This window comes from Triturus cristatus, chromosome 6, assembly GCF_964204655.1.
Source record: "Triturus cristatus chromosome 6, aTriCri1.1, whole genome shotgun sequence".
Lineage (NCBI taxonomy): Eukaryota > Metazoa > Chordata > Amphibia > Caudata > Salamandridae > Triturus > Triturus cristatus.
The window spans coordinates 1,883,513,796-1,883,529,108 of record NC_140589.1 but is presented as its reverse complement, the minus strand read 5'-3'; the positions used below and the strand labels follow the sequence as shown (position 1 = coordinate 1,883,529,108).

Here is a 15,313-nt window from a genome sequence, read left to right as displayed (position 1 = left end):
GGATACTGAAAAAAATAAAGTGACGTCATGCCTAGACTGGGTCCAAAGACTGAATCTTAAGAAAAAATATAAAAAGATACTGTGGGAACACAAAAGAAAAAGGGAGGACAACTTCTGGGCCAAATTCTTATTCACGGTGAAAAACACCAACTCAAGTGCATTTTGGGGAATATTAAATAGGCTAAAGCACCCGCTGAACTCAAGTACCTCAAACATACAAGAAGCTGATTGGGCCTTACCATTAACAAAGAGATTCACAGACACTGAACCATCGAATCACCTAGAATGAAGGGAGAGGACAAAGGTGTCACCAAAGGAGCGCGAAGAACAATTAAGCAACAACAGGAGGGTCCTACAAACTACAAACAGTTCTCCAACTTGATGATGGCCTATAATGCACAACACAGAAGAGGCACAATTGAGAGAAGACTGTAAGATAGTAGCTACATCTGGAAACCCAGGCTTCAGTTACGAAGACGTAAGAAGAACTCTCCTGAAGGGCCATGGTAACGGGGCCCCAGGTCCAAATGGCATTCCCTCAATAATTTTCAAATCAGCTTCCTGGAGCGGAAGACTGAAAAAACTGTTTGAAGAAGTGGAGAGAGAATGTCAAATTCCATCAAGCTGGCAAGGTTCAGTAATTACTCAGATTTTTAAAGGAAGCGATAGAACATCGGCAGCGAGTTACAGGCTGTTAGTACTTTTGGACGTGGATGTGAAGTACTACACCTCACTACTACTAGAAGATCTGACTACTTGGTCTGACAGCTCAAAACGGATCCCACTCAACCAAACATGTTTCAAAAAAGGGTGCGGGACAACAACAAATATTTTATCACTCTCACTGATAGCTGACAAATACATCAGAAGGAAACCACAGCTGCACCTCTGTTTTATCGACCTAAAGGCGGCTTTTGATAGTGTGTACTATCACATTCTATGGGGAAAACGGCGCACATGGAATGTTCCAGACAAAATACTTAGAGGAATATTGCTCTTTTAATCCAACACATGGATGAGAGTAAAACTGAGAGATGGCGCAAGGCTATCAAGAAAATTTAAAACCACCAAAGGGCTCAAACAAGGATGTGTCTTGGCCCCCCATCTCATCAATCTTTTTATGGCAGACCTCACGCCAAAACTCAACAAGATCATATCTCACCCACCTAAACTAGCTACCTTACCACTAACCCATTTACCCTAAGCATATGATGTTGTTTTGATGAGCCTAAACAAGATTGGTCTACACAGATCGCTTGTAGGAATGCTGGAATTTATAGCCAACAACAAGCTAGAGATAAACATTACAAAAAGCAAAATAATGCTTATAAGCAGACGTCAGACAACAATTCCAACTAAAGAGCAAAAAGCTAGAAGTAGTATCAAACTATAAGTATCTGGGGTTCTACTTTGACAACAGGCACAAACATCGGGAACAAAAAGCTTATATTACTCAGAGAGCAAATGCCTTATCATTCGCCTTCAGGGCTTTATCAAAAAAACTTGAAGGGCCATCATTCAAACTCCTACTAGCAGTAATAAAAGCCGAAATGCTACTAACACCGTCATATTGCAGTACAGCTCTACACAGGAAAGACGCTGACCTGCAAAACAAAGCACAAGTTAAAATCTACAAAAGAGTCTTTCAAATTCATCAGGGAGCTTCACCAGCGCAGACCAGTCTAGAATTTGGGGTAACCAACGAAACGCTGTCGAGAATGTAGGCAACCATCAAGCAATAGTACAGCCTGAAACAAAACATAGCAGTCTCGAAAGTGAACAATGCTCTGCACAGGAGAGCTTTGGGAAACCAATCTACCCTACTCTGCCTTTAAGCAAATTATAAATAAATCAGCAAAGCTCCCCTCACTGCTAGTCGATAAAAACACTTTCAGCATGAGAAACACGCCTGGATGGTAATGACCGACTACAAGTCACTCACCCCAGCACCATATCTAAATATCACGTTCTTGGTCTACAGAAAGCTACAATTAATGGCCTTGCGTCTAGGTCAACTGCCGTCCATTATGGACCAGCCAACTTGGGTCCACGATGGGCCAAAAGAATATAGACTATGTGGGAGTAGTAAGAGGACCTTGTCCACCTTGTCTGCATTTGTCCTAAATTATCTCAAGCGCGAGCCACTCGATTAAAACACACCATGAACATTAGAGGCAAAATGACATGCAGATCGGTGATTATAGCGGCATTGGAACCAACAGACACTTCATTGAACTGCCAATTAATAAAGCTCCTCTCTGTACATGTGCAAGCATTAAAAAGGATTCCTGTGCCTTGCTCGCTAACATCAAATAAAATGGACTGCTCAGAGGCAGATCGTACTTCTGAACACATGGAAAAATAACACTAGAACACTGGGAAGAACATTCTTCAATTTTACATAGCGGTGTAGGGGTCAATCAATGTTCCAGATTAACTAACTGTAAACTACACACATTGAAAATGCCTGCATTTTTTAACAATTATATTTCTATATATGTAAAACTAGTTAAACAAGAGATTTTTATGATGTTTAGGAAACAACATTTTTATTGCAGCCTTCTGTTTTAGTAATTGCATTGTTATAGTTTTAATTTACTGAAACAATAAAAAAAAGACTCATTTTTGGCATGAGAAAGTAAAAGAAAGCCTTCACATCTCAACAAACGTATAATACCTTACTTGGGCATGCAATCTGCACAACTGTGTAGCAGTACTAGTACTAGTAAGTGACCATGACCAAGGGGAAAGCTGACTGAAAAGGTATACAACCTTTACAACGCAACTTTTACAACGCACTACACTTACAACACATTTTTTACAACGCAACATCCACTACAACGCATTCCATTACAACGCAGGACACTACAACGCATTTTTAAAAACTACCTTCACAACGCATTCCATTACAACGCATAATACCTTGACAACGCATAATATTACATTAAAACCCCTACACTATCCAACACTTACCCTACTGTTGCACCCCCTCGAGTTAGAATAGTAATTTTTACCCCTATACTATCCAACACTTGCCCTACTGTTGCACCCCCTGGAGTTAGAATAGTAATTGTTACCCCTATACTATCCAACACTTGCCCTACTGTTGCACCCCCTGGAGTTAGAATAGTAATTCTTACCCCTATACTATCCAACACTTACCCTACTGTTGCACCCCCTGGAGTTAGAATAGTAATTTTTACCCCTATACTATCCAACACTTGCCCTACTGTTGCACCCCCTGGAGTTAGAAAATAATAATTTTTACCCCTATACTATCCAACACTTGCCCTACTGTTGCACCCCCTGGAGTTAGAATAGTAATTTTTACCCCTATACTATCCAACACTTGCCCTACTGTTGCACCCCCTGGAGTTAGAAATAGTAATTTTTACCCCTATACTATCCAACACTTGCCCTACTGTTGCACCCCCTGGAGTTAGAATAGTAATTTTTACCCCTATACTATCCAACACTTTCCCTACTGTTGCACCCCCTGGAGTAAGAATAGTAATTTTTACCCCTATACTATCCAATACTTACCTTAAATCCAATGTAATATTATGCGTTGTAATGGTATGCGTTGTAAGGTAGTATGCGTTGTAATGGAATGCGTTGTAAAGGTAGTTTTTAAAAATGCGTTGTAGTGTCCTGCGTTGTAATGGAATGCGTTGTAGTGGATTTGCGTTGTAAAAAATGCGTTGTAAGTGCATGCGTTGTAAAAGTGTGCGTTGTAACGACATACATCCGACTGAAAAACCAGAAGAAAGGAAGCTAGAGACAAACTAGTACAGACAGAGGCAGTTTGAGGTAAAATACAGAGAGAATTATTGGGGCCAGCAGAACCATCGGATGAGGAGCAATTTTGGGAGGCACCTCCAGCTCCCCTACCAGCCTCAGACGACCTCTTCTTGCCTATGGATGTTGATATAAGACATCATTAAAGAGACAAACAATGATTGGTGGTAAATAAATATTAAATAATCCCTCCAAAAATATTCTTTACAGGAAATGGTAATTGCAATAACATTGACCTTTCAAAAATCAGATTGACTAATAGTAGAGATTAGTATTGAGGTCACGAACTGTCCTATCTTTAGTCCACATTTTCTAAACCTGCCTAGCCTGCCTATTCCAAAGACTTTGGAATAAATTGCAATAAATTATGTTTGCGTCCAAGTTCTTTCATCTCATTCACAATCATTCTCAACCCCCTTTGATGGGCTAATTCACTAAGTCTGCATTTTGTCATTAATGCCTAGATTCGGATGGGATCCATCTGAACGTTTTTCAGAGTATGCAGAGGGTGTTGAAACAGGCCGAGGATATGGCATTGATCTCGTGCTTTATTGTGAGTTTGAGTCTAGTATGATGCTGAGGTTTTGTATGTGGTCCGTCAGGGTGGGGGGGTTGGGAGGGTGGGGAGCCACCAGGAGTTGACCAATGCGGAAAGGATGGAGCCAAGGATGAGGACTTCTGTTTTCTTGGAATTTAGTTTCAGGCAGCTCTTCTTCATCTAGGTGATGACGGCTATCATCCCTTCTTGGAAGTTGTGTCTAGTTATGTTGGGTTTGTTGGTGAGGGAGAGGGTAAGCTGGGTGTTTTCGGCATAGGAGACGATGTTTAGCACCTGGTTTCTAACAATGGTTGCCAGGGGGGACATGTAGATGTTGAAGAGTTTGGGGCTTAGGAAGGATCCCTGGGTCACTCCACATTTGGTCTCTGTTGATCCAAGAGGTAGGGAAAGAGTCTGACTCACTGAGTTCTGCCGGTGAGAAATGAGCATATCCAGTTGATGGCCTTTCCGCTGATGCTGGCGTTGTGCAGTTTGGTGGCTAGTGTGCAGAGGGAGATGGAGTCAAAGGCAACCGAGAGGTCCAGGAGGATGTGGGCTGCCATTTGCCCCTGGTCGAAGAGGGAGCGAATGTCATCGGTGGCGACAAGTAGGGTGGTCTCAGTGCTGTAGTTGATGCTAAATCCAGATTGGGAGAGGTCCAGGACATTGTTAGCTTTGGTGAAATTTCCTAGCTAGGAGTTGACGGCCTTTTCGATGACCTTGGCTGCGAATGTAAGAAGGGGGATGGGCCTGAAGTTTTTGAGGTCTGTCCGGTCTGCAGAGGTTTTTTTCAGGAGGGGGTTGACTTCGGTGTGTTTCCAGTCATCAGGGAATGTGCAAGTTTTGAGGGAGCAGTTGATCGTCTGGCATAGTTTGGGTGTGATCACTGTGGTGGCTCTGTGGAAGATGTGAGGTCAGCAGGGGTCTATGGGTGCTTCGAAGTAGATGCTCTTCATGGTCTTTAAGGTGTCTTCTGTCGTGAGTGGGGTCCAAGTGAGCAGGGTCTGTTGGATGGTGTCTCTGGGGGGAGCTGGAGCAGTACTGAGGTCTTGGTTATCAAAGTAGTCATAGATCATCTTAATCTTGAGGTGAAAAAAGGTGCTGTCTATTTCAGAGGTCTTGAGAGGGTGGGACCTCTGTTGTTTTGCTACAGGGTTTGGCAAACTCCTTGATGATGGAGAAACGTTCTTTGGTGTTATATGCGCTGGTGAGGATTCTGTAATGGAGGGATTTCTTCTTTGTTGATTTGATGAGTTGGTGGTGTGCTGTGGTCGCCACTCTCTGGGCGGTGCATGTTTCTGAGGTTTTGTTGTTCCTCCATGTCTTTTCGAGTCATTTGCAGAAATGTGCTGGGGTGAACCAGCTTGCTTTGATGTGTCATCCTGTGGCTTTCTTGAGGGGCGAGAGTGTGCCAGTGCAGTTCGTAATCCAGCAGCTGAGGTAGTGTTCTGCGGTGTGAGCATATGGCATAGTCAGTGTTGGGGTGCTGATGAGGGCAGAGGTGAGCTGGTCTTCGATTACTTTGTTCCAGCTTCTATGGGGGAGGCAGTGAGCGTGGTTGTGTTTTTTTTTTTAAGGCGAACTGGATGCAGTGGTGGTCTTTCCAGAGGATTTCTGTAGTGTGGCTGTATGAGACGCTGTTTCCTTATGCTAAGTCAGGGTCATGCAGTGGGTGCTTTTGTGAACAATGGCAACGCCTCCTCCTGGGTCGATGGGGTGGTCGTTCTGCAGGATATTGTATTTGTCGAGAATGGCGGTGGCGATGTCAGTCGTGGAGTTGGCATTGGTCTAAGTTTCTGTGGTGATATTGGGCGCATAGGTGCTGATGAGGTCCCAGATTTCCATTGTGTGCTTGTATAGGGAGCACACATTGAGGAGGATGCAGTTGAGCGGTTTGTGAGCAGTGAGGTCTGGAAGGTCAGGAGGTGGGTGAAGGTACAGCGGCAGTGTAGACAGGAGGCCTTGGGTGTTGCTCGGCGTTGAAAGCTGACAGTTGTTACTGCGTCTGGGGCTATGAGTGTGGAGGGTGCTGGAGTTGTAGCAGAGGCAGGTTGGAGGAAAAGGGTCCCCAGCGCTGGTTGTGTTCGGGTCGTGGACGAGCGCAAATGGGCTTGCCATTGGCACACCAGTTGGTACAAGAAACTGTTGGTCCTAAACTCTATGATTAAATAGTACAATCAATGTTAGTGTTTCTTTTTCATAAAGGATTAAATCCTGAAATAAATAAGGGGAGAAAACACAAGGCCAAATACATTCAAAATAAGACAGTACCCACTGATATAATTATGCCGAAAGATCGAATTAATTTATTCGTAGCCAAATCTCCATAGTTCAATTTAAAGCAAACATTTTACTCAAACCAGAAAATGAAGGGGGTTACTACCAGGAAGTGTGAAGAAAGGTGAAGAGTTGGTGCTCATGTGAAAGAAGACAGAGTCAGAATAATAAAGAACACAATATTTTCACAATATACAGTATCTGCTAAGGCCTTAGGTTTTTTCAGGCCTGTCCCTACTGTCATTCAAGAGACTTTAGATGTTCTTATTCTTTAGTCGTATCACAGTGGTACATCATCTGTGACCATGATAGGGGTGTGGGGGTACATAGAGTACAGGCCCAAAGGGGGGGAATTCCGTTGACGTTTCGACCCAGACGCAAAAAAGGGTAAGTGATCTCCTCAGCTACGGGTCTTCCTCAGGACAGGGACAAGGAAACCTAGGGAGTAACTATAGGGACAAAGTCTGTGTCTTAAATTCAATTCATATATTTTAACAAAAGATAACCATAAATCTAAGGGTACTAACCTAAGTTTGAAGGATGTAGCGCCCCCAACGATAGGGTGGGCAACCTATAAAGGAAGAATGTATAAGGCTGTAAGTCCCCAGTAATCAAGCTGATGAAGGCTTACATAAAAATAACTAAATAAATAAGCCAGCTGGTACAGCACTCACCCGTTAATGGTGTGCCATAACCCACAACGTCAGACTTGTTTTTTTCTTATTTGGCGTACTAAAAACATCCAAGATAAGAGATAAATCCCTTAGTAACCTACAAAAGACAATAAAACTCAACATTAGATCACTGACCCAATCATGACAGACAAACAAAAAGTATACATGTCAACATGACAGTCGTTGATGTCAACTCACCCGCTGTGATTTAGCGGCGAGAGACTCTCTTAAATGTAGATTAGAACTCGTTATTCATATGCCTCTGAGAGAAAACGGGTGAACGCTTCATCAAAGAATGCTCAATTGGCAAGTAGTTGTCAGGCGGGCGAACTCTACTATTAGTAACCATGGAGAGGCCGGGGCGCGACGTGCACGCAGCTCCCGGTCACGCATAAGTGACCTGACACGTCTCTCACCGTGACGGTAGGAAAACATACTACTCTGACTGGAGATCAGCCCGATCCGTCAGTGTAAGAAATGGAAGAGGACAGTAAATGTTGATGGAAAATCCAGTGGTGAAAAAATGAAGATAAAGCAAATAAGTGTACAATACATATTTAGTGGTTACAATTAAAGCATGAAATTCACAATTGTAAATAAATAAACATCAAGTGTTATAATGCATATTTCACAATGTAAATACAGCGCGAGACTGTGTATTTCAATGTCTGACATACCTGGTAAATCCAACCAGTGAATATTGATGATAATACATGTCTGCATACTAAATCCCATATTTGATAGTAAAAAAGGCAAGCGCAAGGTTGTGAATTAAAAAAAACCCCTAGGTAAAGTGCATATATATATACACATGGTTTAGAAACAACTCCTCTGCGTGGGCAGGGTTGAATGTGTACGGAGACACATACAGCACATAGTATTGAAGATTATATAGCGTGTTAGCCATTATTCATTGGGGCCATTTGTCTGGTGATCTCCTCATACTCATTCAAACCCCTATTTACATTATCGAAGATATGCATCCATTTGCATTCCCTGGTGTTGAGGATGCTAGCGAAATTATCTCCCCGTGGGTTTGTTGTCACTCTCTCAATTATCCACCACCTCAGAATTTCCACAGGGTGTCCAAATCTTTCAAAATGGTCCACAAGAGGTGCACCCTGGACTTTACATCGTATCCCACGGCAGTGTTGTAGGATACAGGTTTTTAATTTCTGAATCATTTGGCCAATGTACATGAAGCCACAAGGGCACACAATGGCATAAATGATGCCCATCGAATTACAGTTGGTATGCTGTTGCATGGTGTGTGTGTATGATTATTGTATGTGCATTGTTTCTGTTCCAAGGACATAGGGCAGGCCTTGCACAAGCCACATTTAAAATGGCCTAACAAAGGTGGGAAATTCCAAAGTGTGGTCTGATTATCCCTGGACTTCCTCGGAAGCAATGACTGTACGACAAAATCCCTCACACTTCTACCCTTTTTAAAGACATGCATGGGTGGTTCTGTAATACCGATCTCATCAGCCACCAAGTGCCAATGACGGTTAATGATCTTTTTCACCTCATTGCTCTTGGTGCAAAAGGTTGTAACACATATTATTCTTTCCTTTTCATTAGATATATCAATTTTAGGTTCCAACAGAAACTCCCTGTGGAAAAACCAAGCTCTCTTGCGCGATTTCTCTACGAGGCTCCTGGGGTACCCCCTATCAATAAGGCGTTCCATCAGAACAGCAGATTCTTCAAAGAAATCTACTATGCGACTACAGTTCCTCCGCAGTCTCAGGAACTGGCCATAGTGGAGGCTGTCCCTGAGATTGCGAGGGTGGTGGCTGGAATAGCGCAAGAGGGTGTTCTTTTCGCTATGCTTCCTGTAAAGTGTAGTGTGTAACTTTCCTTCCTCTTCTCTTTTGGTAATGTCAAGGAAATTGATTTGGTTGTTACTGAAGTCAAGGGAGAATTTAATACCTTCTGATCTAGTGTTCAACCACGTGTGGAAGTTAAGAAGTTGTTCTTCATCTCCCTTCCATAATAACAACACATCGTCGATATATTGATGCCATAGTGTGATACAATCTCAATGTGGGTTGTTCTGACTCATGTTCATATGCGTCCATAAAGATTATGGCCAAATCCGGCGCAAAGCTCGCCCCCATGGCTACACCCCTAGTCTGCACATAGTAGTCACCCTCTAACATAGAAAAAATTCTTCTTCATAGCGATCTCTAGGAGGTCTATTATAAAGCTAGTGGGGACCTGACAGGGTCTCGGTCCTTCATCCAGTACCTTCCTAATGGTATCCAGGGCCGCTACCTGTGGGATGTTGGTATACAGCGATGTTATATCCATTGTTACCAAGAGGTCTTCTCTCTGATTGAAAGGGCGCTCATCTACCAATTGTATGGTCTGCATAGTGTCCCTAAGATAGGCCATGGTTCTTTCTGCAATAGGTTTAATAAATACGTTAATATATTTACATAAATGTTCTAGGACCGACCCGCATCCAGAGATGATGGGCCTCCCTGGAGTGTTGTTGAGACATTTGTGCACCTTTGGGAGCGTGTAAATTGTGGGCAGTCTGGGTTGACTATTATTCAAGTAATCATATTCATGTTTGGATAGATAGCCTTCATGTAGTGCGCTATCAGTAATGGATCTAATGTTAGCTGCTATCTCTTTAGTAGGGTCGGCCTGTAATTTCTTGTCATTGCCTTCTACCTCTCATTGTGAGATAATCTCCGATTTGTGATCTTCCCTGCTCTGGATGACAATTGCTCCACCCTTGTCGGCGGTTTTGATCACTATTTCGGTGTTGTTCTTCAGTGATTCAAGAGCCCGCCGTTCCATCCTGGAGACATTATATTTGGTATATTGTCTCTCTGACAATAGCTTATTCACATCTCTCATGACCCGCTGCTCATACGCTAGCACCCTGTGGGACATCATTTGTGGTGGGAGAGTGAAAGTAGATGGTGGTCGAAGTCCTGTATCGCTGAATATGGGTTTATATGGGACTTTATTGAAATATTGTTTAAGCCAAATCTTACGAAAGAACTGGTGTAACTCAACTTTTAAGTTGAATGTATTAGGTAAATTAGTGGGCACAAATGACAAACCCTTTTCCAAAATACCTACTTCCTCTGGTTTTAGGACATAGGTTGATAGATTGATCAATGGGCTATCTTGTCTAATGGGATGTGGTTGATTCACCACCTGTAGTGTTGTCGACGGGTTTGGATTTCCCCGTGTGTTTCCTGCCTGAGTTGCACTTGTTTCTTTCCTCTGCCCCCGCCCTGGTTCCAACTGGATTGTTCCCGTCCCCTTGGTCTTCCCCAGGGACAGCCCCTCCCTCGATGCACTCCCCATTGAGCTTCCTCTAAAAAACTAGTGGAGTAATCTGGGTCGGGAGCAGAACTTGTCCCAGGTCTCTCTTGCTCATTATCAGAACTGCTGGTAGCAGAGGAATCAGAGAAGGTGGTGCCAAATAAGAAAAAAACAAGTTTGACATTGTGGGTTATGGCACACCATTTACGGGTGAGTGCTGTACCAGCTGGCTTATTTATTTATTTATTTTATGTAAGCCTTCATCAGCTTGATTACTGGGGACTTACAGCCTTATACATTCTTCCTTTATAGGTTGCCCACCCTATCGTTGGGGGCTCTACATCCTTGAAACTTAGGTTAGTACCCTTAGATTTATGGTTATCTTTTGTTAAAATATATGAATTGAATTTAAGACACAGACTTTGTCCCTATGGTTACTCCCTAGGATCCTTGTCCCTGTCCTGAGGAAGACCCGTAGCTGAGGAGATCACTTACCCTTTTTTGCATCTGGGTCGAAACGTCAACGGAATTCACCCCCTTTGGGCCTGTACTCTATGTACCCCCACACCCCTATCATGGTCACAGATGATGTACCACTGTGATGCGACTAAAGAATAAGAACATCTAAAGTCTCTTGAATGACAGTAGGGACAGGCCTGAAAAAACCTAAGGACTTCGGCCTTAGCAGATACTGTATATTGTGAAAATATTGTGTTCTTTATTATTCTGACTCTGTCTTCTTTCACATGAGCACCAGCTCTTCACCTTTCTTCACACTTCCTGGTAGTAACCCCCTTCGTTTTCTGGTTTGAGTAAAATGTTTGCTTTAAATTGAACTATGGAGATTTGGCTACGAATAAATTAATTTGTTCTTTCGGCATAATTATATCAGTGGGTACTGTCTTATTTTTAATGTATTTGGCCTGATGTTTTTTCCCCTTATTTATTTCAGGATTTAATCCTTGATGAAAAAGAAACACTAACAGTGACTGTACTATTTAATCATAGAGTTTAGGACCAACTGTTTCTTGTACCATTCGAAACCCAGGTCCTTTGTCTTTTTCTGGGTCACCCCATTTATATTAATGATTGGCACACCAGTGGCATTTCTGTGGCACGGTCGCACAGCGGCCGCAATTAAGTATAGATCAGTGGAGGGCAGGTCAGCTGAGAGGTGGCAAAAGTGCACTGGACGTGGCGTGGGGCAGCAGTAGCGGGGGAAATGCATTGGGAAAAAAGTGGCACAGGAATAGGAAAGAGAGGAAACAGAGAGAAACAGAATGAAAGGCAACAGAGAGAGAAGGAAGAGAAAAAAGAGGCAAGAGGGGCAGAGCAGAGTGCTCTCCCACACTCTGCAATGGAACTTAGGGGTCAACATTTAGTGTTAGAGCTGCGTGGGGGGAGAGCAGTCACACTGGCCAGATCAGAGGTCTGTCTCTTCTTATCATGCAGTGGCCACCACTAAGAAGGGATCAGGGGAGGGTGGGTCAGCTGGGAGGTGGGAAGGACACACTTGAGGGGCCTTGGGGTAAAGCGCGGGTAAAAAAGTGGAACAGGAATAGAGGAAAAGGAGGAAGCAGAGAGAAACAGGGAGAAGAAGAACGTAAGGCAAAAGAGAGAAGGAAGAAAAAAATAAAAAGAGAAAAAAGAGAAAAAGAGGCTAGAGGAGCAGAGCAGCAGAAGAGCTGAGTGCTCTCCTACTAGACCACCAGGGATGAGGTGGAGGCAGGAGCCTGCGGGTGGAGGAGGGCCTCATACACCCAGCAACAGAGCTCAGGGGGCCCAGGGGTTAACATTAAGTGGTGGAGCTGCATGGGGGAGAGCAGTCACACTGCCTCAGGGCACACAAAAAGAACTTCACACTAGCCTTTTGTGACTTTGGACATCCTGGGACAAGGGCAGGGAGGTAGGAAATTCAAGACCCTTCTGTTGAGGGAAAACTCCAGAAATATCTTCCACTTCAAAACTAGCACCAGATATGAAAATAGAACCCCCAGACCCACTCTGATCCTATGGGTGCTATAGAAGAAAGACTTCCCTACTGCAAGAGGACTGCCCTGCTGCTGGGTGCCTGCTCTGCTGTCTTAGTAGGAATACTAAACCTATTCCCTTCAGGAGAGGAGTTGGCCTAACGGCTAGGGAGGTTGACCTCGAATCTGGGGAACTAGGTTCGAGTCTCGGCAATGACGCTGAACATCATTTGATTCTGGGCAAATCACTTAATCTCCCCGTGCCTAACAAAAATGGATGAGTCCTCATGTAATGCAACTGGTGCTATGTAAAGCGTTCTGATACCCGATTCCAGTCAAGTTTGTGCTATATAAAACTCTGTAAAAGAAAAAAATAAATTAAATAAACAATTCCAGGCTACCTGAGTGACTCCAAGAGTCAGATGATTGACATCCTGTTCAGAGTTACAGTGACATAACAAGCTCCTGGGTAATCTCTGTAACTGCCCAGTTGACCTGCTGCACTGCCCCTGTCTGGACCCATAACTGGACCTGCCGGAGCCCTGCTGGCTTCTGTAAGAGTGATTTCTTGATCCCCAAGAGGGGTTTCCCCAGGTCCTACCCCTTAAATCCAATTCGAGTGCGCCTCTGTGGCCACATAGGAAAAATCCTCATGTCTTGGGTTCTTCATGACTGCAAGCGAGCCTATTCACATCAAGCTCTTGCTGCCCGACAATGAAAACCTCCCGTGAACCTGACTCTTCATGCTACAGTGACTGCCAGCAATGCAGGAACTGGAATTGTACTACAGCAGCAACTATCCCCAGTGACCACCAATGCAATGCCCCATCAAAGACTGTCCATGACCCGCAACAGGATCTTCATGCTACATCTATGCCTGTGCTGCTCATCGAGCTACAGCAATGACCATTTGCAATGCTTTCCCTTCATGACAACCACCACAAACTGAAGTCTGCACACTGGACTTAGAGAACTTGACTTTTCAGTGGGACTAACCTGGTCTCTGTATCCAGCCCATGCTCCTCGCAGTCAGCCTAAACTTGTAGCTTTCACCTGGACTAGCACGTCCAGATATCCGCAAGTGGTGCTTTGTGTTTTTAAGCACTGTACTTACCTAAATCTTTGAAATGGCATATCTCTCGTTCTGCCTATTGAATGTGTGTCATTTTGGTATCAAATACATTATTGAATTCTATTTCCTTATTTCTTATTTAGTGTGGATAAACACTTTACACATTGTCTCTAATTTGAGCCTGACTGCTTTTGTGACAAGGTACTAGAGGGCCAGGCGCAGACTAATTTGATGTCTTTTGTGGTTCACCCTGATAAGGATTTTGGAACTTGCTTGAGAAAGGCTCACACCACCCCTACCCCCCTAAACCAGCAACCCAATTCCTCACATCTACTCTTGGTTAAGATGATTCCAAATGATTAATGAAACATGGGCTATACCAAGCTGAATCCTAGTTCAAACAGATAGAATTGTCTTCCTTTCCTTCTTCCTTGTGTAAAAGCAGAGGTACGACAATTACATCAATGTTCATTGCATCCCCTGCTGCATATGGTTGTGTTGATTCTTTTTTAATGGTCTTCTTCATGACTTTGTGAAATGATCAAGACCTAGCTACATAGAGTCGCTAAGCTCCTTAGAGTTGAAACATTATTGTGAATGAGCAGAAAAGAAAATAAATGTTTTAGATGGTGAGGGAAATGGCTCATGGGCTATGGATGGTTGGTAAGGCATAACAAGAAAAAGGAGCTAAAATGAGATTGCAAGCGTGACATCTGGCATACATGTCTTCGAACAAGCATACCATAGAACATAGAACATCAGAGAGCTTAAGAGTGCAAAAAAGGAAGTCTTGACCATCATGAAATACACTCCCTACCCCCTGAAATATCATGTCTTCAGGAAACACACATTATTTTTGAATACTGGAAGCTCCTTTCACAGCAACATTTATAAGTAGTGATTTCAACATCACAATCATCAACATTTCTGCTTCTAGATCCTATCGTTCACATTCGGGAGATGTCAACCTCTAGGCGAAGCCTTGGGTCCCTACGTTCTATGTGTCTTTTCTAACCCTACTGTCAACATCCTTACTTTTTTTAAAATTTGTTCCTTATCTTGCTTCCAAGGGCAAACGTATTTTAATGTTCTCAGCCCACTGTTAGGCACCACTGATGACTGTATTGCATTGAAATGAGTGAGGTGAGGATTAATATTCTTTTAATGCTGCATCCAGGTTTAGAGGATGTCTGGCTGTGGAACAATAGTACATGGAACACATCTACATTTCACTCTTCCTCACATAATGCTAATATATTTTTCTCATTTTTCCCACCTAGTGACCAGATCACTGGTGCATATTCTACTGAATGGGGTCATTGTTTGTTCTTAGTTTAAGGGTACTTTTCTTCTCAGACTCCTTTTTCTTCGTTTTTTTTATTTTAGATTACAGTTCCTGCCAAGCCCCGAGGCGGGGTTTGATGAGGACTGGGCAGCAGCGGTGCACTTCATTGGCGCTACCCAATTTGGAACTGACTATAAAAATGTACAACAATTTCAGGCGTATTTACCTCACCACATTTTGAGGGATGGCGATAAATGCCCATTCATCCATGATTTCACAGTAAAACAAAATGCAGTCTGCGCAGCGTTAAAGATGCTGAGAGCCTTGAATACGTTAAGTGGTATGTATGTGTTTTCATGCATATGTTTTGAAATGTTTAATATATGTAGAGAGTTGAATATAATCAAA

General features: G+C 43.2%; 1 protein-coding gene across 1 annotated transcript in view; it reads left to right on the top strand.

The window, feature by feature from the left end:
- Positions 1-15,313, top strand: part of LOC146822289 (protein LEG1 homolog) — a 121,096-nt gene that overhangs the window by 49,748 nt on the left and 56,035 nt on the right. Inside the window, exon 4 of the mRNA XM_085613379.1 lies at positions 15,007-15,245. Coding sequence (XP_085469505.1) covers positions 15,007-15,245 — 239 coding nt within the window. The remainder of the gene's footprint in view (positions 1-15,006; positions 15,246-15,313) is intronic.